At 41.2% G+C, this 21169-nt stretch overlaps 1 protein-coding gene across 5 annotated transcripts in view; it reads left to right on the top strand.

The window, feature by feature from the left end:
• htr4 (5-hydroxytryptamine receptor 4) overlaps window positions 1-21169 on the top strand; it is a 44929-nt gene that overhangs the window by 17057 nt on the left and 6703 nt on the right. For 3 of the 5 annotated variants that reach the window (XM_077532498.1, XM_077532497.1, XM_077532499.1), the window contains exons 2-6: window positions 3967-4045; window positions 10446-10559; window positions 11689-11889; window positions 17038-17191; window positions 19539-20301. In XM_077532498.1, the coding sequence (XP_077388624.1) occupies window positions 3990-4045; window positions 10446-10559; window positions 11689-11889; window positions 17038-17191; window positions 19539-20198 (1185 nt within the window). In that variant the 5' untranslated portion in view covers window positions 3967-3989 and the 3' untranslated portion in view covers window positions 20199-20301. Of the gene's footprint in view, window positions 1-3966; window positions 4046-6466; window positions 6605-10445; window positions 10560-11688; window positions 11890-17037; window positions 17192-19538; window positions 20302-21169 lie in introns of those variants that run through there. The other 2 variants (XM_077532500.1, XM_077532501.1) reach the window with 2 other exon arrangements.

Raw genomic sequence — 21169 nt, 5'->3', positions numbered from 1 at the left:
GGGACATAACTGAGTAGCAACTACAAATATAGGACTTAACATCAACACTATAATGGTCACATATGGCCCAATAACCCAAAACACAATCACAATAGTCGGTGGGACTTAGTCATGCAAAAAAAATAATAATAATAATAATAATAATAATCAGGGACATTGTAGCGCCATAACTGATAGTTGTCAGTCTTTGTTAATTTTCAGCAATCGTGTATAGAAACAAATCTCTGAATTGACTTTACAGAATCCAAGTCAAGTACAGTCACAGATTATTTGTGGTCCGTTTGGCCTTGAGTGGAAGGCCACAGATGAGAGTCGTTGCTTTGTTTGACAGCAGTCATCAAAAGTGGCTGCCAGTTGGCTACTTGGCCAGCTGGGAGACACAGAGGACAGATTTGTGAGCCTCCTTGTCCTTCTTCTTCTTCTTCTTCTTCTTGTTCTTGTTCGACACTTTTACCGCACCAGCGCACGAGCATGAGCACTTCTTCATGAAGTTTCCACTTTAATTTACCCGCTAATTACTAGAGGAGGCCGGATCACACCTCCAGTCCTTTTCAGTCCTCTCGCACACGAATGGACTGGCCTGATTGAGACTTAACTCGCACAACAGACCACCTCTGCACTTGCTTTGAGAATACCGTGTATCAAGTGTATCAATTGTGCGATTGTAATTAGGCCTCGAGTCTGCGTGCACCAACTTCCACGTTTTCAGCGTTACGAGCCATCGCTTGGTCGAATATTTGTTGTTGCTGCTTTTCTTTTCGAGGCGTTCGGGTTTGGGTCTATGCATCACTGGATATTCAGCTTTGATTGTACTCCAGAAAACAATTCCAGAAGGCCTCATTGCCTCACTTGCCATCCTGTCGCCATGTATTGCATGGAGCGTGCTTCGTGCGCTAAAAAAAAAAAAAAACTGCCTGGAGTGATAAACCCAAATTTTATGAAGCACTGCTTTCTTAAGTGCAGCTTCCTTATTCTTCCATCTTATCGTTTGACCTTTCCAATTCCCATTCTAATAGTTTTAATACTGGTTTTAGCCCGCTTTAAAATGTAATGGGGGGTTTGTCAGTATTCCGAAAATTCAACATGAAATATGTTGGGTTATTTTTGACATTCTTATAGATGATTCAAAGACAAATTTGCTCTTAAGATTTTGTCCAGTACTTGTGATAAAAGACAGTCGGACAACATGAACGTGCAAAGTATTTGAATTTTGGTGGTGGACGTTGGTGTGTAGGTGGAAGACGGCAGTCAAATATGACGACTCTTCTCCTGGAATGTGATCAACATTTAGCCCCCGAAGCCATTTTCACTTGGCAACATGAAATGTGGTGGGCATGTTGCTCATGAGTAAACCTACCGCATAGGAAAGCCTTGAGAAGTCCTGCCCCAAAAACCTCAGCCAGTCTGTTATTGTTCATGGACGCTATTTTAGGATCATTTTGCCCATTTGGCATTCTTCCAAACATGGTCAAATTTGAACAGGACAACACGAAATGGTAAAGAAATGGAGTTTTCGTTATTGTGTGTGGGCTGAGGATGACAGCCAAGCTGCAATTATTTGCAAGTTTGCCATTTTAGTTTGAAGCAGGCAGTTGAGGGTCATTTGAGATTTCATCCAACTACGACCATATTTGAAGGTTGTATACTTGAGCGGTCATTCTTGCTTTTGGGCAGAGCATGCCAGCAGTTTTATTCTTTCTAAGTTTGCAGTGATGACTTTGCTGGGACTATAAATTCTCTTCCAAGTCAGACATGAAATTGTCTATAAACAAGCACTAAAGCGGCTGCATATGATTATATGGGCAGCAGAGAGACGCCAAACACAAAAGATTGATGGCGCGAGCTCACTTGAACCGTCGAATTATTGACCGGTTACATCATGTGCTTTCTCAGGGGGAGTTTTATTCAATCATGATTATCATCCTCCTCCAGCCTCACTTCACTGTCTGCTTCCTGCAAAAATAAAATTTAAAAAAATAGTTTGACATTTGGACCTGCGATTGGCTGGCGACCAGTCCAGGGTGTCCCCCGCCTACTGCCCAGAGCCAGCTGAGATAGGCTCCAGCACTCCTCGCGACCCTCGTGAGGAATAAGCGGTCAAGAAAGTGGATGGATGGATGGATGACATTTGGACATGCAGCCTGGTCACGACCAAGGTTACGTCTATGATTATATTGTAATATCTTAAATGGCAATCGGAAGGGGAAGTCAAAAAAATAAAAATAAATTCTTGCCAATAATATGTTCTATGCAGCCCCACTAGTCTAAATAAGGTTTTTCTGGTTAATATTGTGTTTGTGGAATATGAGCTAAGCAGTAAAATCCAGCAGTTTTGAATCAACATCTGTAGACGGCCATTTTGTCACATGCCGTCGAGTGAAAATGACATCACAGTTGCTCAGGTGTCAGGTAGCAACCAATCACAGCTCAGCTTCAGAAAGCATGTGAGCTCTGGATTTTGCTTCATAATTCCCACAAAATGTAATATTAATCAGAATGTCATGTTTAGATTAGTGAGGTCAGACACAACGTAATATTGTCATGAAATGATTAAAGTTGACTTCCTCTTTAAGAAGAATTTAAGTAAAGGCTGTGAAGAATGTTTTTGTATGCCTAACAAATTTCATGTTACAAAGTTTGTGGTGTTGTTTGAATTTCATGTTCTATGACTCATCAAACGTCTCCGCCATCTTCCGTCACAATGACAAAAACGCTGTTTCACAATTTAACGACGTCCCTCGACAAAAATGTTGGTACAAAAATGTTGCACAAGATTCTTCGTTCATTCTACTTGTCTGAAGCTAATAGCTGATAGTATAAAAATGAATTATATGTGACGTGACGAGACAGTTGGTCCAAACAAAGCTGAAGGCTGTTTATTCTCTCTGTCATGAAAGCACATTTCAAGTCAAATGTCTGCCAATGAGCAGGGAAAGTCTCATAAAATAATCATTTCAACAACGTTTGGCCGCCAGCTGGCCTTTAGCTTTTACTGTGCTTGTGTTGCATTCTGGGAACACATTAAGAGCTAATTGGTTGGGAATGTGTGAAGTGGATCCATGAACCCACGACCCAAACACAATGACCAGCTCATTACTTTTTTATTAACTCGGCTATAGTACTGGGAAAAAAAGAAAAAAAAACCTTCCAAGTATCGGCTATTCAAACACATATTGGGATGCTGCGCTTACTCAATCAATCAATGTCCTCATTTTATGCTTCCAACCTTGTGGGAGCCCTTTTTTTTTTGTTTTTTTTTTGTTTACACAAAAACAAGATCCATTCATTTGGTGTTGAATTTGACAAGAATTCTGGCAAAATTGGCTCAGTCGTGCCCCCAGAAATCTCCTGAGAATTTGCTCGCCGAAAATCTCAAGAAGCCTGAAAAGGCACAGAAAGGCGGCCATTTGGTTTGAGGCAGCCATTTTAGGGTCATCGCCAGAGATCGTAGTGAGTCGTTCCTCAACCCGTCTTGAGGGTCATGAATGCTTGGAAAGGCCAATTGCTACTGTGTGTTCTGTTTTGTGAAGTGTAGATTTTAAAACTAGAATTTGAGTTGCTTCTGGACCCCCACAATCCCCCACCATACTTAAGACGGCTCTTTTCTATATGCTGTGTTGTGGTTGGCTCCTTAAATGAGTGCACTTGATCCAAATGTGTCCCTCTTGTAGCTTGGCGCGGAAACAATATGAATACATTTGTTTTTGCATGACATGAGAAGACAAAATGTTCAGCGGTTGCTTCATAGCGAGCGTCACTTCATTAACCGTGCCAGATTCGGTTAAAAGAACCGACAGCTAATTTGCGGTGACTAAATCGTGCGTTTAATCCGGCTCCATCAGCTGAGCGCCGCGTCCATGTTAAATGTCACATTTGCGTTTTGTTTGTCTGTCATGAAAAAAACGATAATGGGATGTAATTGAGCTGATGATGATGATGGTGTTAATGGAGTTGTTGTATTTGCAGGGCTTCTCAGTATTTATGGTCACATGAGCATCAGGCCTTCAGGCCACATGCCGGCGATGGAGGAGCTTTTCAGTGACACGTGAGTCCACGTCCAAAAATACACACGCACACGTCGACACAAATGTGAGCCTTTTTGTTAGTTTTTTACAACCTGCGTTTAATGGTGAGGTTTGTTGTACAATATATGTCATTTGAGTCATCGCCATCTCACAGTTTACAAGCTGAGGCTTCCACTTTTCAACGATTTGATTTGATTTAAATGTGAATCTCATGGAGGCTATGAATAATCTTATGGTGTGAGCGGAGTCTCAGCTCACTGCAAAGTTTCATGCTTGCAGTCCTACACGGATCAATTACATAGCTAAGATTCCAATGGGTGATCTAAAAGCCCGTAGGCAGAAGAAACGAGGTTTTTCCGATCCCATCTGTGACCCGCATATGCAAGATGGTAACTCTGGCGTCTGTCGGCGTGGGAGGAACAATGAGAAGATTAATGCCTGCAGGTTCTGTAGTATCAGGTGACAATTTGTGACACGATGGCACACATATTGAAGAAGTAACATGAGCTATGCAAACATATTTTCATTGGCCTACTGGGAAGTTTTGACTTTCCTATCTATTCTGCCTAGCAACAAGTGACCAGATGTGACAAGGGATCAGAGCAATTCTGTCCATCTGAGTTTTCGCTTGATATCGAACCCCCATTTTTGGTCTGAGTGGATTAGCACGCTGTTTATTTTATCAGATAAAAAAAAAAAAGTTGATTATCCACCATAACTGTTTTCATTCAAAAAACTAATAACTTATTGCGTATGATTAAATGTGTGCTGTGATGTTTTCATGTTCACACTGCTGTCGTGTTGACCTCAGGCTGCGTGCTTTAATGGACAACAAGCATTATTATTATTATTATTATTTCATTTCTTTTCTTTTCTTTTTTTCTTTTTGGTGCACTTTGCAGAACATCCTTCTGCCTGCAGCTTGTTTTGCTTAAAAGACAGCTGGCAATTATGGAAGAGTCATTTATGTATTTATTTATGTATTTATTTGTTTATTTATTTCTTCGCTGAGCGCCCTGGCTCACGTTCAATTCAGCATGATGATGATGAGAGGGAGAAAAAAAAGAAAATGTGACGAAGACACGTTGTCAGTCTTCAAAGTGAAGAAGAATGAACGCTTTCACCTCTAAACTTAAACCCTGCTTTAAAACCCTAACTCTGGTGTGGAACCCACTAAGCATGGCTCAAAACCTTAACTTGAAACCTTAACTCGAGTTTAAAACCCTAATTTGAAATGATACAGTGAACCTCCACTTCAAATCCCTAATTTGAAACACTTAGTGAAACTGCAGCCTTGGCTTGAAAGTGCTATTTGAAACCCTAATGCAGCTTCAAACCCTAATTTAAAAAACCCTCATCCTTGACTGAAATGCTCCTTTGGAAACTTAATCCTTGTTTTAAATTATAACCCAGGTTGATTTTAAAATCCCAACATGAAAACCTAACCCTTGTTTGAAATTGTAACCCATGCTTGAAATCCTAATTTGAAACCTTAATAATAATTTTAAACTATATATATATAAAAAAAACGTGTCTCTCACTTGTCTTAAAACATATTCTCAACAACTAACCTTTTGTTTAAAACCCTGACCCTATCTAAAACCCCAATTGGAAAGTTAACCTGTATTGGCAACCCTAACACATGCTTCAAACCCTTCTTAAATCTGTAATTCCAGTACAATTCACACTGTGGCTGTTTGTATGCCTGAGCAATGAGAAGCGTGATACTTGCAAGTAAAACGATTCTAACGAGTTGAGTGACGAGAAAAGTAGCAAAAAGTAGCAAAGAACATATTAGCGCTTTCTCTTCCTCTGCCAGTTTGTCGTCTTTCCGCTTTTTTCCACCATGTTTACCTTCTCCCTGCGCGACCGCCTTGGGTCTTTTCCGAATGATTGCTCCCGACGGGAAAGTTGTGTGTTGACTCAGACGGGGCATCATAAGGTGCCAAGGCCCTCTTCAAATTGTTTCGCTTCTCCCTTATTATTTCTCCCCAGTTTTTAAGAAGAAATTCTGCCCCCGAAGCCACTTTGGCTTAGCAACATGGAATTTGGCAGGCGTAGAAATCATATGAAGAACCACAAGAAAGTCTCAACAAGCCTTGTTGTGAATTCCACACGATGTCAGACATTTTGGTTTCAAGCAGCCATTTTGGAGTCCATCTGATCATTTCAGAAGTGAAACTTCTTGCATGGATTTCGTCCGATGGCAAACCAGTTTTAAAACCACTTATACTCGACAAATGGGCAGCGATGGGATGGGAGGTCCAGAAAGTCAAAACCCTGCCACAGTTTGGCATTAGCGACAGGTGCTTGTACTCAACCGGCAGGTAAATAAGGTCGTTACGACAAGTATGTACTCGTGTGTAATGTTGCGCGTGTGCCACTGTGAGGCGCTCAAACACTTTTCTTTGATCTTTCTTTTACTTTGGCGTTATCCTGACGGCTGTTGAAAGCAGACGTGCTTGTGTGAGCTCCGCAATAAATCCGCCATACTTGGCGAAAGAAACGTCATCTTTCCGTCATCCGTTCATCTGAATGCATCGTTAAGCTGCCAACGCTCAACACAAAGCATAGCAGCGGTAGGTTTAATCATTTGCCAAACTACAGTAAAATGTTGTAACTCGGCTTGGTCCAGTGCAACTTCGTCCTTTTTAGTGCCGTTTGGAACTTTCTGGGTTTGGTCAGCAAACTGAGCCACGATTGGTCGTTTCCTGCGTCCTCAGCAGACGTCATCTTCAGTTGACAGCAAGTGACCAAATTAAGAAGGATGGAAGGAAGCACAAAAGGAATCCTAACACGGATTAGAAACCCCAATTTGAAAGCCAAACCTTGAAACATGGATGGAAGGAAGGAGAAACTGAAAAACGTTAACCATCCCTTGAAGCCTTCCTTTGATTTCTACCTTCCACTGCTTGATACGACTTTCATTTTAAAGTACAATTTTACCCATCAAATCTAACAAGTGTTCTTTAAATCATTGATTGTCAGAGACATGAAATTAGCGAGCTCGACTGCTATTTTCTTTGCCATTTTCCGCATGAAAGCGCAGAAAAAAAAACATGCCGCGGCTTTGTTCCATTAAATCCAAGACGCTCGTAAATAGTATGTGATTGATTTGCTTGATTGTGGATGATTGCGCCATGGAATGATTTGAAGGGCGACATTTATTTTCACTTCATGATGTGTTTTTGGGTTGCTGTGACAACCGAACCACAGCAACACATTCGGTTGGGTAAAAAACAAACAAACAAAAAAATGTGTTTTGGGCTTTTTGGGTCGCAAAAAGGCAAAATTTTGCCTTGCCAGAAAGTGACACCCTCACTTAAAAAAACAAACAAAGTAATTGTTGGTGCACAAAAAGTTGATGTTTTCTTATAGCTGCAAATGAAAAACGTTATGTGCTCTTCCGCTGTTGCAAACGGTTCACATGACGTGTCGGCATAAAAAAAAAAAAAAAAAAAAAAAATCATCACATTAATGCGTGCTGACAATCTGCTCTGAGCGAAACACCGCCTGGAGTTTCTTCTCTCTCCGCGGAATTCCGATGCAGCCAGCGCGAGTGTGTTGATCATCTCATTGACAAGGCGGCACACGCTCACGCTCGCTGGCTCGCTGGCTCGCTGGCTGGTGTGTTTTAATGAATGGGAAGGCGAGCAAGATGACGAGTGGCGAACGTGGCCGTTCCTTAAAAAGGGGGGGGGGGCAACTTTTCATTCATCTATAGTGAGACACCAAAATAGGCTGATTATATGCACTTTATATTATGTTGAAAACCTTAAATCTGGTTTAAAAAGCCCAATTAAAGTTCATAAATGATGTTTCAAGACTTGGTTTGTAAGCCCACTGGAAATCTTGAAATCTCTTCTTACCTTTGAGGCTTTGACATGATCGTGTTTCGTAGTCATTCCAATTTGGGATAACTGCTCATGGCTTGAGGTGGAAATGATGACAACGATAGTAATAACTTGTTCTTATCACGGCATGAAAATGATTTGATGTTAATCTGACAATGTGGAGGCACAAGCGTGTTCTCACAGCTGTCAATCACTCTCCGACGATTTCAACGGAGCTTTATTACAGATCCGCATGGATTATGATTCTCATTTTTGGAATTGTATTCATTGACCTGCGGCGATGATGAGCTGCGCAATTATGACCAAGATGATAATAATGTTCATTTTCACGACATGGGATGGATGGCGGCTAATATTATTCAAAGGAATGTCATTATTTCTAATCGGACTTTTTTTTAGTTGAAATGAAAGCATCTTCTCCAGCCTTGAAGCTAATGTCATCAAAAGTCGTCTTATTTTGGCTTTTATACATGATGATGGACCATGTTTCAAACTCACTGACCTGTATATATTACTGGATAGCCGATCGCCCGGACACGACCATGCAAGCCATTGAAGCCACAGGGAGGCCATGACACCTCCCATCTCCCCTTGCTGTATAAACTCAACATATACGTTCACATTAGACATATACAGCTCGTAGGCTCTTAATATAAGGCCAGGGAAAGGTTTTTGTTTCTTTTTGATTGTCTGAAATAAAGTGGTATCAAACATCCCGACTTTAATGCCCAAATTCTAGCTTGAAACCGGCATTTGAAACTGTGACCCTTAATATCCCTAAATTGAAACCCAAATTTAAAACCTCAACACAATCTTCACTCTTTACTTTAAAACCTTAAAGACAGGCTTTAAACGCTGACTTTTTCTCCTCATTTTCCTTTCCTGTCGCTCTCTGCCCTACGTTACCTTGGAAAGAAACCATTTCGAGTCCTATTTTGTTTGCCGGGCATCAGGAAATTCCGCCTAGCAACAAGTGAGCATCTTTCATGCTAGCTCAGTAATTATTATCCGTTTGTTTTTATTCTCCAAAGTGCCACTAAGTGCATCGTTTGCATTCTGTGTAACGATTGTGCCTCGTCGGGCGTCATGACGCGCTCGCAGACTCGGACACTTTTCATCTGGGATGGTGTTTGATACCCGCGCGGACGCTGCCAAGCCTGACAAAGGCGGCTGTGTGTGTTTGCCCAGTGGGAGAGAACACCCGCATTCCGCACGGCCTTTGTCCACAATTTGGGATTCCGCGTGTGCCACTTAACACGATTGGCAAAAGTTGCATTTTTAACACAGCAGAATACATTCACCACTTTGAAACCTTAACTCTTGCTTACAACTCTAATCTAAAACCCGCAACCTGGCTTGGAACCCTACTTTGAAACCTTAACATCATCTTGAAACCATACTTTTACTGGCTTTCCCTTAAATTTGAAAAAAAAACAACAGCCAACATTCCTTTTAAGTTGACCTTCAATGACAACCGTTCTGCTGAGTCAGCAGCAACAACAACAACAACAAAAGTGCTGACACAGGACATTTGCAAGCGTCAGAGATTTTGCAGCATTAAAGAAGTAAATCGAGCAACTCGTTCGTTTTTGCTAAAACTCGGTGGCAGCAGGAAGCAATTCAATTATTTTTTTTTACTTTTGAGATGTTTGACGTGACGAACGCGCCGCAGGTCGGAGGCCCCAACTCGCGCTCGACTTTCCGACCCAAGCGAGGCTCAACGAACATCACGTGGCACCCGCACTAACGAGGATTACGTTCGCTTTGATTGGCGCCATGACAAAACATGACAACTTTCATCTGCAATTTGTTGCCTAACGAGACTTATGAGCTCATTATTACCGCCTGCGAAGTGTCTGAATTCTCTTTTGAAGTACGTATTCAAACTGGTTTCATATCGGTTTCACCTGCAGACATGAAACACATGAAGTTGGGCCGTGTTTAAAGCCCGAATCCTGCCTTGGCAACCTAACTTCTCTTTTTGAAAGCCCGAACTCTGGCTTGAAACACCACTTTGCATTTCTAACCTCTAGTTTTAAACCCTAATTTTGAAACCCCAATTCAAAACCTGATCTTTATTTGAAGCAATTTGCGGCACTTAATCAAAACACTCTCTTATTTGAAAACCTTATCTTAGTTGAACCCCAAACTCTTTTTTTTTTTTTTATGTTAACTCTGGTTTGAAACCCTAACCGAAGACTGGAATCCCATTTTAACCCTGACTAAAAACTAATAAGTTGAGCCCTTGTTGCAACCCTCAATGACTGTGACTCACTCACTCGCTTGTCATGAAAGCCTGTTGTGAAACCTGAATAGATGAAACCCAAATTTGAAAGCCGAAACCTGTTTTGAAACCCAAATTTCAAAAGGTAACTAACATTTCAAACCTGTATAGTGGCTTGAAATCCTTCAATCAAGCCCTAAATGCGCTCAACAACGCGGTCACATGCAAAAAAGTCCATTTTGAAACTAGTTTGAAAGCAGTTTTGCCAGTTGGTTCCGTGATTGACGGGAAGAAAAAGAGTTGTTGCTGAAGCCGTTTGTGTTGTTGTTGTTGTCTCCATAGCAACAGCATGCCAAAGCGGATGGCGCTCATCTGCTTCCTGTCTCTGGTCATGACGATGAGCATCCTGGGAAACCTGCTGGTCATGGTGGCCGTCTGCAAGGACAGGCAACTCAGGTAACACCAGACAGCCAGTTTGGAATTTGAATTTTTGGAATCTCAATTTTTGTATTCAGGACGATTACAATTTGAATCGATTTTAATCTGATAAACCCAGCAAACATTTATTTCAAGGTTTCATTTATACAAAAATAATTCTTGTGCAAAACGTGAAGACAACAATAATGCATTCTGATTCTAAATCATTTCAATTAACCGTGTGCGTGCGTGTGCGTTAGTGTGTCCAAGCGTAATGAGGTGATTGCTCATCGTCCTGTGGGAGAAAGATGTCACATCAATTGTCCCCTCCTCCATTTTGTCTTTGTCTCTCACTTCATGTTAAGATGGCGGTCACTTCATGTCCTCGTGTGTATGTTGTGCAAACTTGAAAACCATCCAAAAAAAAGGTGCACGTGTGTGTGTCACATGTGAGGATGAAAGTAGGATGCGTGTTGGTGCGTGTGAAACGTCTGGACTCCCCCAAGGGGAGAACAATGACACACCATCTTTGTGTCTGCTTCTTGCCTCATTGCCTCTTGGTCCACCGGGAGACGTGCACGCACGCACGCACGCACGCACGCACGCACGCACGCAGTGCAGCTGTGTAAAATAATAATAATAATAATAAAAAATACCGGTCGCAAAGTGTAAATGAGACACGTCCTGTACGTTCAGTTACAAACAAAAACATCACGAGCATTATAATTTCATCAAAACATGTCGGAGTGTACCTTTTGCTTTTTTTGGGCTTTTTTTTTTTATGCCACCACAACGGGGAGATAACAAAAGCATTGCTCATTTCACAAGATGTGATTTTGATTTTTTTATGTAGCAGCCCTTTAGTCTGTTCATCCATGCATTGAAGGGCTTTTTCATTTGATTGTTTACGTCTAAAAAAATACAAATAAAATCTCACATTGCTCTTGGCCACTGCTGCCTTCATAAAAAAGCCGCAGCATGTGTGAGTAACAAACAAAAAAGGTGAATGTGGGCGAGCATTTTGTTCATAGCAGCCTCGTATTGTACGTGACTCAGCGTTCCGCCCACATGAGTCAGCGTTGCATCACCGGAGCGCCCGCTTGTGACGAGATCCCTCCGACCCGCACCTGATCCCAGCGTTGTGTTGACATCATTTTTTGTGCGGCAGGAAGATCAAGACCAACTACTTCATCGTGTCGCTGGCCTTTGCCGACCTGCTGGTGTCGCTGCTGGTGATGCCGTTCGGCGCCATCGACCTGGTGTACCAGCAGTGGATCTACGGCCAAACCTTCTGCCTGGTGCGCACGTCGCTGGATGTGCTGCTCACCACCGCCTCCATCATGCACCTGTGCTGCATCGCCCTCGACAGGTCAGAACCAACGTCAAGGCTCGGCCGCAACGCAGCAATCAGGCGTCAAGCAATAACAGGTGGATTCATGCTCCACAAATTCAATAGTGGAGTCATTCAAGAACGAAATAACAAATGGATTTATGCCCAAATCAAAAGTGGATCTAATACGAAAGAAATTATAAGCAACTGGATGGATGGATGGCCAAAGGTATTTTGAAAAAAATCATAATTAAAAAAAAATTACAAACAAATATATATATATATATATATATATATATATATATATATATGCACAAATAAATAACAGGAGAACTTATGCCCAAAGAAATCAAAAGAAACTGCATGACCAAAGATATGAGAAAAAAACAAAATTGTATTCATGCAATATAATTCAACAATGCCAAAACAAATAAATGAGCATTTATGCCAAAAGAAATGGAAGCAGATGTATGCCCTAAGAATTCCCAGGTGGATTTATGCCCAAAGAAATCAAATCAGAGTTTATAAAAAATAATCAATCAAAAGCTTGACAAATGCAATAAGTGTGCATTTATGCCCCCAAAAATGCCCTGAGAAATCAAAACAGCAAATGTATGGTAAAAGAATCTCAATTGGATTTGTGCAAAAGAAATTAAGAGCAGATAGTTTTCCAAAAGAATCAAAATCAGTCATACGTGACACACACAAAAAAATGATGAGCACCCAAAAAAAAATTCTCATGAGCTCTCAAATTTCTAGTGAACTCCACCTAACATCGATTTTATGTATTCAAAGTGTAGCTCCCAGCCATAGGAAAATGAAAACACAAAATAAAAATAAACGTAAATCAAAATGGGATTTATGCTCAAAGAAATCAAAAAGTGCTTTATGACCAAAGAGACCCTGTCGAAATGAACACACCTGCCAATTGTCCGTACGCAACGTTAGACGTCCCATCACGTACTATATCACAGCACACACGTTTTTATTACGGCTTGTAAAGCATTTATGATATGCCGACGATGCCATACAGAGGCTGAATCGTTGGTATCTTTTCATCGTCAAGGCTAACCTTTGCTTGCTCCCGGCTTACGTCTGCTCTTTGATTGTACAAAGATGTGTTAGTTGATGTTGTCTGTTCCGGCTGGCAGGTCTGAACTTAAAAAAAATAAAATAAAATAAAAAAAGGCTCAGTCGTGCTCGGCTTCACTTTCCCAGAATAGCCTTGAAAAAGACGGGCAACTTTTAAAGGATGTTTCTTTGCCTCTTTTTAAAAGCCTCATTTGCTCATTTGAAAAAGATCCTTTCGAGCAGATTTGTTTCAAAGTGCTTGAAAAAATGATTTCCCAGAATGTGCAGACTGACAACTTAAGCAATAGTCAATTGTAGAGATCAATTAATACCTCATTTATCACAGGGATTATTTTCCAGATTAAAACAGCAATAGACGAAATCCACAACTAGTGAATAAGTGCGTATTTTATTTTTCACTATGTAGTTAATGCTTCATGCGTTCAATAGCAACTTTGGACCGGAGCGACGCGAGCGCCACTTGTGGTGGCATGAGAAGCTCAATGTCGTCGTTTTGATGGACAGTTGAGCAGAGAATGATTTCTGAACATTTGGTGGGAGGAGCCCACAGCGGTCCAAAGTGGACAGAAGGACTTCATTTTTCATGAATATAAAGCCTTATTTATGTCATTGACTTGGTTTGTTTGTTTGAATCTTTCACTTTTGGCAAAGCTGTTTAAAAAAAAAAAAAAAAAAAAAAAAGATCTTCACTTTATGGAGACCGACTGACTAATGAACTGATGTTTTATGTTGTTGTCTGAAATTTCAGACTGCTATCTTCCATTTCAGTGAGATCATCTGGTAAAATAAAGGTTAAATAAAAATACATCAAAATTAAAATCGTAAGATATATTTGCAATGAAATAAAAAGATTTATTCCGACTGAAATGAAGAAGTTTTATGCTCAAAGTTTATTTATGTTGGCAAAAAAACTCAAGCGGATTTATGACCAACTAAATCAAAAGCAGATTCATTCCCTGAGAAATCCAAACAGGATTTATGCAAAAAATATGAGCATGAATCAAAAGCTGATTTTTTTTCCCACCCCCAAACAAATCAAAATAATTTATGCTAAGTCAAATGAGAGGTGATTTATGCCCATAATTCTCATTTGCCGCCGACGGAGCTCTAAAAATGATTCTTATTTCAAGAGTGCAGTTCAGAAAGGTTGACAAAAAGTACTTTAATTCGTAACCATTTGGCTATTTGGACCCATAAGAGGTTTTTCATTGGTGTAAATAGATTCTATGTCGTTTGTAGGAGAATGCTGGTGATGATTTGAGGTCCAGATGGGTCAGCATGCAATCTGGTATGTGGCGGCCTTTCTTGTGTCACTCGTCACAATTGACGGCTGTCACTGGCGATGGTGACTTTTTTTTTTTTTTTTTTTCTCCGTGTGGAATGATGGAAATTTAGAGGAAATGAAATTCGTTTGGTCTTCATCCGTGTCAGATTGGACCAAAATCTGATGAAAATATGATGAAAACACTTTTCATCAGTGTCACTTCACAGTTGCTACATTTTTAGTAACTTTTTTTTTTTTGTGGGGGGGGGGGGACGCAAAACAAGGAATGAGGACCGTAAATGAACTGTTAATTGTGTTTGTGTGACGGAGGACGTAAGAGGGCTTAACGCGAGTCTATAGCGTGCAAGTGCCCCCACATCCTGGGGAACTTGTGTTCGTTCCCAAAGTAATCTTTCTTCATGAGCCCACACGGGACATCACGTCACATTTTCCCTCTCACCACCATTTGCTTCATCATTTTATTGTGTTTCTTACCAGTTATTCACATTAACTGTCACCTTACCCAACAGAAAGAGAAGTGACCCACGCTAATAGTCCTAACTGTAATATTGTTGTTGCAGCTGTTTGACAAGGAGCACTGAAATGAGGATGTAGCCTCGCTACTTTGTCTTCACGTGCTAGCTTAGCTCAGTTTGTGCCCCAATTTCAACTTGTATACTCTGCTGCAGTCGGCTCGATTTAAGTGACCTTGTTTGTTGCAAAACCCTAATGAAGGGTGGAGGCTGTGACAGACTGCCCCCCTCAGGTCAAACTGTGTACATGACAGTAATTAGCGCCGCGTGGTGGTCCAGTCAGTGGCCTGCGGCCATTTTGGGGCACCTTGGTGAGATGAAAAAAACAAAAAAATGGTATGTCTGTCAGTGAGCATCCATGTTGTTTTGGCCCTCATTTGTCACCTTGTAATCATGACTGAACGCTGCATGCAGATATGCTGTCGCCTCCTGTACATGTGACCGACCTGAGATCCAGACATGATCTTTGTAAAGTCTTGAGAAGGTCCGGTTGAGAGCTATGTATTGCTTAGAGTTTGCAAATGCTGCAAATTAGGGTATCCATATATTGCAAGTCTACGCTTAATTCCATGTTATATAAGTGATATATAATAACATGTAATATGAATTACAGCCAACTTAATATTGCCAACTTGCAATCCCTTATTTTGAGAACAACTTGTAAAGGTTTTGGCATATGTCTTTGAAAGGTCCATAGCAGGCAACCATGACCTTAGGAAGCTGACCCCAAATGTTCAGTAACTGTTGATCAGGTTGAATCAGGCCAAAAAAAAAAAAAAAAATGGTGATTCAACCTCAATTTTGAAGACACAATTAAGATTATAATTCATTTCCTGATTCATCATCAGCCAAAAGTTGGTTGTTTTATTGTTGCTACTGGTGGCTTTTATTTATTTATTCAGATCAAATTACCACAAAGGGAAACCTGTTTGAAAAAAAAAAAAGAGTGTCAATTAATAGGGTTATTTGCCATTTGGCCTGTGACAAGAACGTTTATCGAGATTGCATCATGGCCAATGGAAATGTTGTCCTGACGTGTTTTGAGCCTCGCTGCGAGTTGGCTGCTCCTCACGGCGTTTTGTCGCAGAGGATGGAAGGCTTTTGTTGAATGAAGACATGGAAAGCGAGAAGAGGCGCATGAAGTCAAGCTCGTGCTCGTGCACAGCAGCTTTCACAATCGGCCACAAAAGAATGAAACGTTTTGCCTGCAGCGTGCTTATCGTCTCTTGTTCAACGGAAGCGTCGGGAGGCCGAGAAGACAACGGGAGAAGAAAGGAGAAAAAGTGAAGTGAACAGCTGTGCCACAAAAAAAAACATCTCCTTCCAAAAAAACCAACAATTCAACGGAGGAATGAATGAAGACGGATGCTGAGCCACAAAAGAGCAGAATGAAGACGTGCCACATACTCAAATATCAGAAATCATATCATAACAAACCAAATGTGTTTTTTCCCTACTTGTAGTAGCACTAATACTGTCATTTCTGGCATGTTGATTTGGGTGTTGTGCCACAAAATTAACTTAAATGAGCACATACACTCTCGAGTCATTAGGACCACAACCAGACAAAATGAAAATACCATTAAACAGTATATTCATCATTGCTGCAACATGTTTAGGCCACATTGGGTCAAATGTATTTTTATGACATAAAATGAAAGATTTTCAATTGAGATCCTGGTGTGATAAGATGATATTAATTTGAGCTTCCAACAGTACATTCTCGATGTGGTCCAGATGTGATCCACATATAGTCATTTGCATCTCCATCTTGTCTACATGTAATTCAGATCTTATCTCCATCTACACATGATGCAGATTTGTGTGGACATTTATTTAGTCTATCTTAGGTGTGTGAAATGCATGCGATCTACATACAACCGACATGTGATCCACATCTGGTCTTACATGTGGTTCAGATGCAATCTAGTGGCGGCTTTAACTCTCCGGAAAACAAACTCGTGAGAGCGAGCGGACGCCGTGCCGTTGTTGCGTTTTCAATCAATACTGATCAATTGTCACACATAAACAGGAAGTGGTGTCAGTGCAAATGTGGACAAGCGAATGTTGAGTGGTGTGTCTGCATTAGGGACGATTAGGGTAGTACCCACAACATTCAGCAGGATTTTCAAAGATGTAGTTTATACATTTATAGTCTGAACTCTGCCTAGCAACAAGCATGTGGCATAATCAGGAAACAAAAGCTGAGCTTTTTTTTTTTTCATCTTTGTTGCCAATGTCATGCGGGATACATTCATTTTTGAGAATCTAATCTAACTCTGAAGTGTTTGTGTGCAGGTATTACGCCATCTGCTGCCAGCCTCTGGTGTACAGCAACAAAATGACGCCGACTCGCGTGGCCCTGATGATCGGCGGCTGCTGGGTGATCCCAACCTTCATCTCCTTCCTGCCGATCATGCAAGGATGGAACGCCATCGGCATCGACCATGTGGTCAGTGTCCATGTTTCATAACTTTCAGAACTGAAAAAAAACAACAAAGTGCTTCTTTATTTTCATACTTTTGCAAAGTTTTGCTGAAACAGAATTTTTACGATCTTGAGCGACAAATTTTTGGGGAGAAGTACGATTCTGACTTTTTCTTAATCACGGAAAAATAAATTATCATTGTATTGCAGCTGTCGTTAAAAGAATACAAATAATACAGACTTTCATCTCATAATATTGTGACTGTTTGAAAAAAAAAAAAAAAAAAACTTTACTCTCTTCAGATTTCTCTTAAAGCTGCTGAAACAGAAAATTGAATTTTGTATCACTACTGCCACTGGTGGATGAAAAATGAAACTACACAACTCCTGCTTCACGTACATGACGTCACATCTGCAGACATTGGCCAGAAGCTTGCGGGAGAACCATTTGTGAACAGCTGATGTGTTCATCTACTGATTAGAAGATGTTTCAGTCATAAATGGTCACACACAAAAAATTCTATTGTAAAGATACAAATTTTTACATAGAGCAACTTAAAGACAAAAAAAAATCCTGCAATTTTATTTTTATTTTTTATTTTTACTCAGGCGACAATAATAATAATAATAAAAAGCCTACCTGGATAAAAGCACAGTACAGGATTTCCAACCAACGCTGCTTTTGTGGAGACTTTTTAGTAGATAGTTTTCCATGCTCAAATCAAAAATGATTACGCTATTTAGCTATCTCGAAAATTGTGTGGTAGCAATTAATAACCATCAACTTGATCAATTGATAGTGTTGTTGTTTTACTCAAAATGTAATTTTTCGTTTGTGATTTTTGTCACTAAAAAAAAAGTAATGATGAAAGGAGAATGTCGACAACACTTAAAGCCAGCTGATGCTTTTTGATAGAACTCACTGACACCCCTAGAGGCAACTACCAAAACTGCATGCTGAGTTGTAGCAACACAAACGTTGAATAAATCCTTCAGTCAGTCGTTTCGTCACAAAATATTCTCCAAAAAGCCTTTTAAAGAAGGTATTTTGTGTTTGTTGTCATTTGCTGCTTTAATGGAAGGCAAGTCAGGCGTCATCTTGTCACGCCAGCGAGCGAGTGACTCGCCAGCTTTTGTTAACCTCGCTCGCCCTCGCTTGCCCTCGCTCGGTGACCCGGCTTGTGGTCCAATTTGGCACCGCGCACGCACACGAAAAGAAGTTGAGTGCAGTTTGTAACTTGAGTTGTCTCTGAGGGTCCAATTAAAAGTGTTGAGTTCTGACAGCGATTCAGTTCCGGAGGAATTCCACAAGCCGTCTTACTAGTTCTGTCGATGATGTTTTGTTGGAAACTGCTTGATCTGATGCGTTTGACTACAAAAATACGTGAACGTGAAAAATATTGCTTGAGCTAACTCTATTTTTAGCATTTTATCTTAGTAACTTGATATAAAGCTGATTACTTTTTCTAGGTACTCGTTCTTCCAGAAATTGTGTTTTTTTTGCCAAATATAATTATTTTGGACTTGGATATTTATATTGGATCATATTGCTTGCACTCTTATCCACAACTGAGTTACTGCCATCAGCCCACTTTAGCTGTCGGGGGCTAAACTGCTGTCACACTTGCACAACCTTCAATTGTTGACACTTGAGTGATGCGATTTATGAGGTTTTAGAGAATTGAGCCGTCATTGGGATGAGTTTTTGTTTGTTTGTTTGTTTTTTTTGCTTTGGCATGTGCAAACATTTGACAAACGAAAGCTGTGAAGGTGTCTGTGAACTCAACTCCCTTCACAACAGTTTGACAGATAAAAGTCTCTCAAAAAGAGGCTTCAAGTTGTTTTTTGCCATTCCTGTCAAACTAAACGTAAAACAAATACAACAACCACACAGCTTTGCTTTGGAAGAGTCTGCTTAGCTCAGCGCTAATAAACAATTCAGCATCAGTGTCACAGTGGTTTGACCCTTTTAGTAAGACACATATGAACACAAACAACGGAGCAACAATGGAGGAATATTACTGTAAACTCATTACTAATGAGTTTTGACTGACACTTTGTACAGTATATATTGCTATTGCTATTAATGGCAAAAAAAAAGAAGCTCATAATTAATGCAGCCAGGGTTGGAGAATTCAGGTCCAGAAAGTAAAAACCCTGCCACAGATTGCTTTCGCCACGAGCAAACAAGCTCAAGCCAAACGAGTTGACTTTTTGGACCGGAATTGACAATATCCGTTGAATTGAAACAAAACAAACTCTTTTTTTTTTTCAAACGTCCGTGTTCCAAAATTGGTTGTTGGCATATGTTGGACAATGTTTTTTTTCCCCCAAAGTCCCGTTGACGGTCGTTGCGTGCCGCGTTTGCGCAGATCGACGAGCGTCGCCACCCGGAGGGCAGCAACTCCACGTCGTGCGTGTTCCTGGTGAACAAGCCGTACGCGGTGACGTGCTCGCTGGTGGCCTTCTACATCCCGCTGGCGCTGATGGTGCTGGCCTACCAGCGGATCTACGTGACGGCGCGGGCGCACGCCGTCCAGATCGGCATCCTGCAGCGGGCGGGGGCGCCGCCGCCGTCGTCGGACTCGGCCGACCAGCAGCGCAACCAGCGCATGCGCGTGGAGACCAAAGCGGCCAAGACGCTTTGCGTGATCATGGGCTGCTTCTGCCTGTGCTGGGCGCCCTTCTTCGTCATCAACGTGGTGGACCCCTTCATCGGCTACACGGCGCCCGAGCAGCTGTGGGCGGCCTGCCTGTGGCTGGGCTACATCAACTCCATGCTGAACCCCATCCTCTACGCCTTCCTCAACAAGTCCTTCCGCCGTGCCTTCCTCAGCATCCTGTGCTGCGGCCGCAAGCGCTCCTCCCGACGGCCGTCGGTGCTGGTGGCGGCGCGCGCGCCCTGCGCCAACGCGCGCGTCAACGGCTCCGCGCGCGTGCTCAGGTACGTGACACTCGAAATCACCCGTTTTTCCTTTCATAATCACGACTTCATTCGATCAACAACTCAAACGAGCTTCTCAATGTGTTGAGGAGGCGCAAAACTTTTTCATACGACTATTTTTGACCATACATTTTTTGGGGTCAAAAACATTATGACTTTTGTCAAACACGCATAGCTGAAAAATAATAATAAAAAAGAATTCAGAAAATTACAATTTTGTTGAGAAAAATAAGACATTGTCTATGATTATTTTTTTATGTTCATAACTCATTTCTCTTATAAAATATTTTCATTTATCCTTTAAAAATATGACTTAATATTATCTGATTTTTTGGGTGAAAATGTTGACTTATTTCTGTCATAAATATTTTTATTTTTTTTTGACACGCCGAGAGGAGGTTGGACTCAGACGCAGAATGTAAGTTGGCCAACAAGGCTGCAGCTTTAATCGCACGAAACTCAAATCGCCTCTCAAGGAGGGAAAAAAGGCTGAACAAAAAGGGCTCCAAACTGGAGATACAAAAAAGGGCACTCAAAAACAGGGACAACAAAAGGCGCTCCACAAGGGAGGAAAACCAGGGCAAACTAAAGGCGCAAAGCAAGGCAAGGCAAGGCAAGGCAAGGCAAGGCAAGGCTAGGCTAGGCTAGGCTAGGCTAGGCTAGGCTAGGCTAGGCTAGGCTACAAACAAGGACTGTGGTACGAGGACTGTGAGGCCGCTTCCATTCACTGAGATTTGTGACACTTCGGCAACCAACTGGCGAATGAAGGTGGCTTTTATTGTCCGGGTTGATTGGAAACAGGTGGTGCTGATCATGGGCGTGGACCGGTAATCATTGAGCTGCAGGAAGGGTAAGTGACCTGGGGTGAGAGTAGAGTCAGGACTATCAAAATAAAACAGGAACATGACTGTAAAACAAAAGCATGAACCGCCACTCTGGTGGCGGCGTGACATTTTTTAATTAAAACAACGATGATCTTTTTTTGTAAAATAACCAATACAGCATTATTATTAATTTATAAAACCAAAGCTGACAATGGTTTTGAGGAAATTATATTAT

The sequence above is a fragment of the Festucalex cinctus genome, chromosome 9 (assembly GCF_051991245.1).
Source record: "Festucalex cinctus isolate MCC-2025b chromosome 9, RoL_Fcin_1.0, whole genome shotgun sequence".
Classification (NCBI taxonomy): Eukaryota; Metazoa; Chordata; class Actinopteri; order Syngnathiformes; family Syngnathidae; genus Festucalex; species Festucalex cinctus.
The sequence above is the reverse complement of the archived record's forward strand: the minus strand, read 5'-3'. Positions and strand labels throughout refer to the sequence as shown.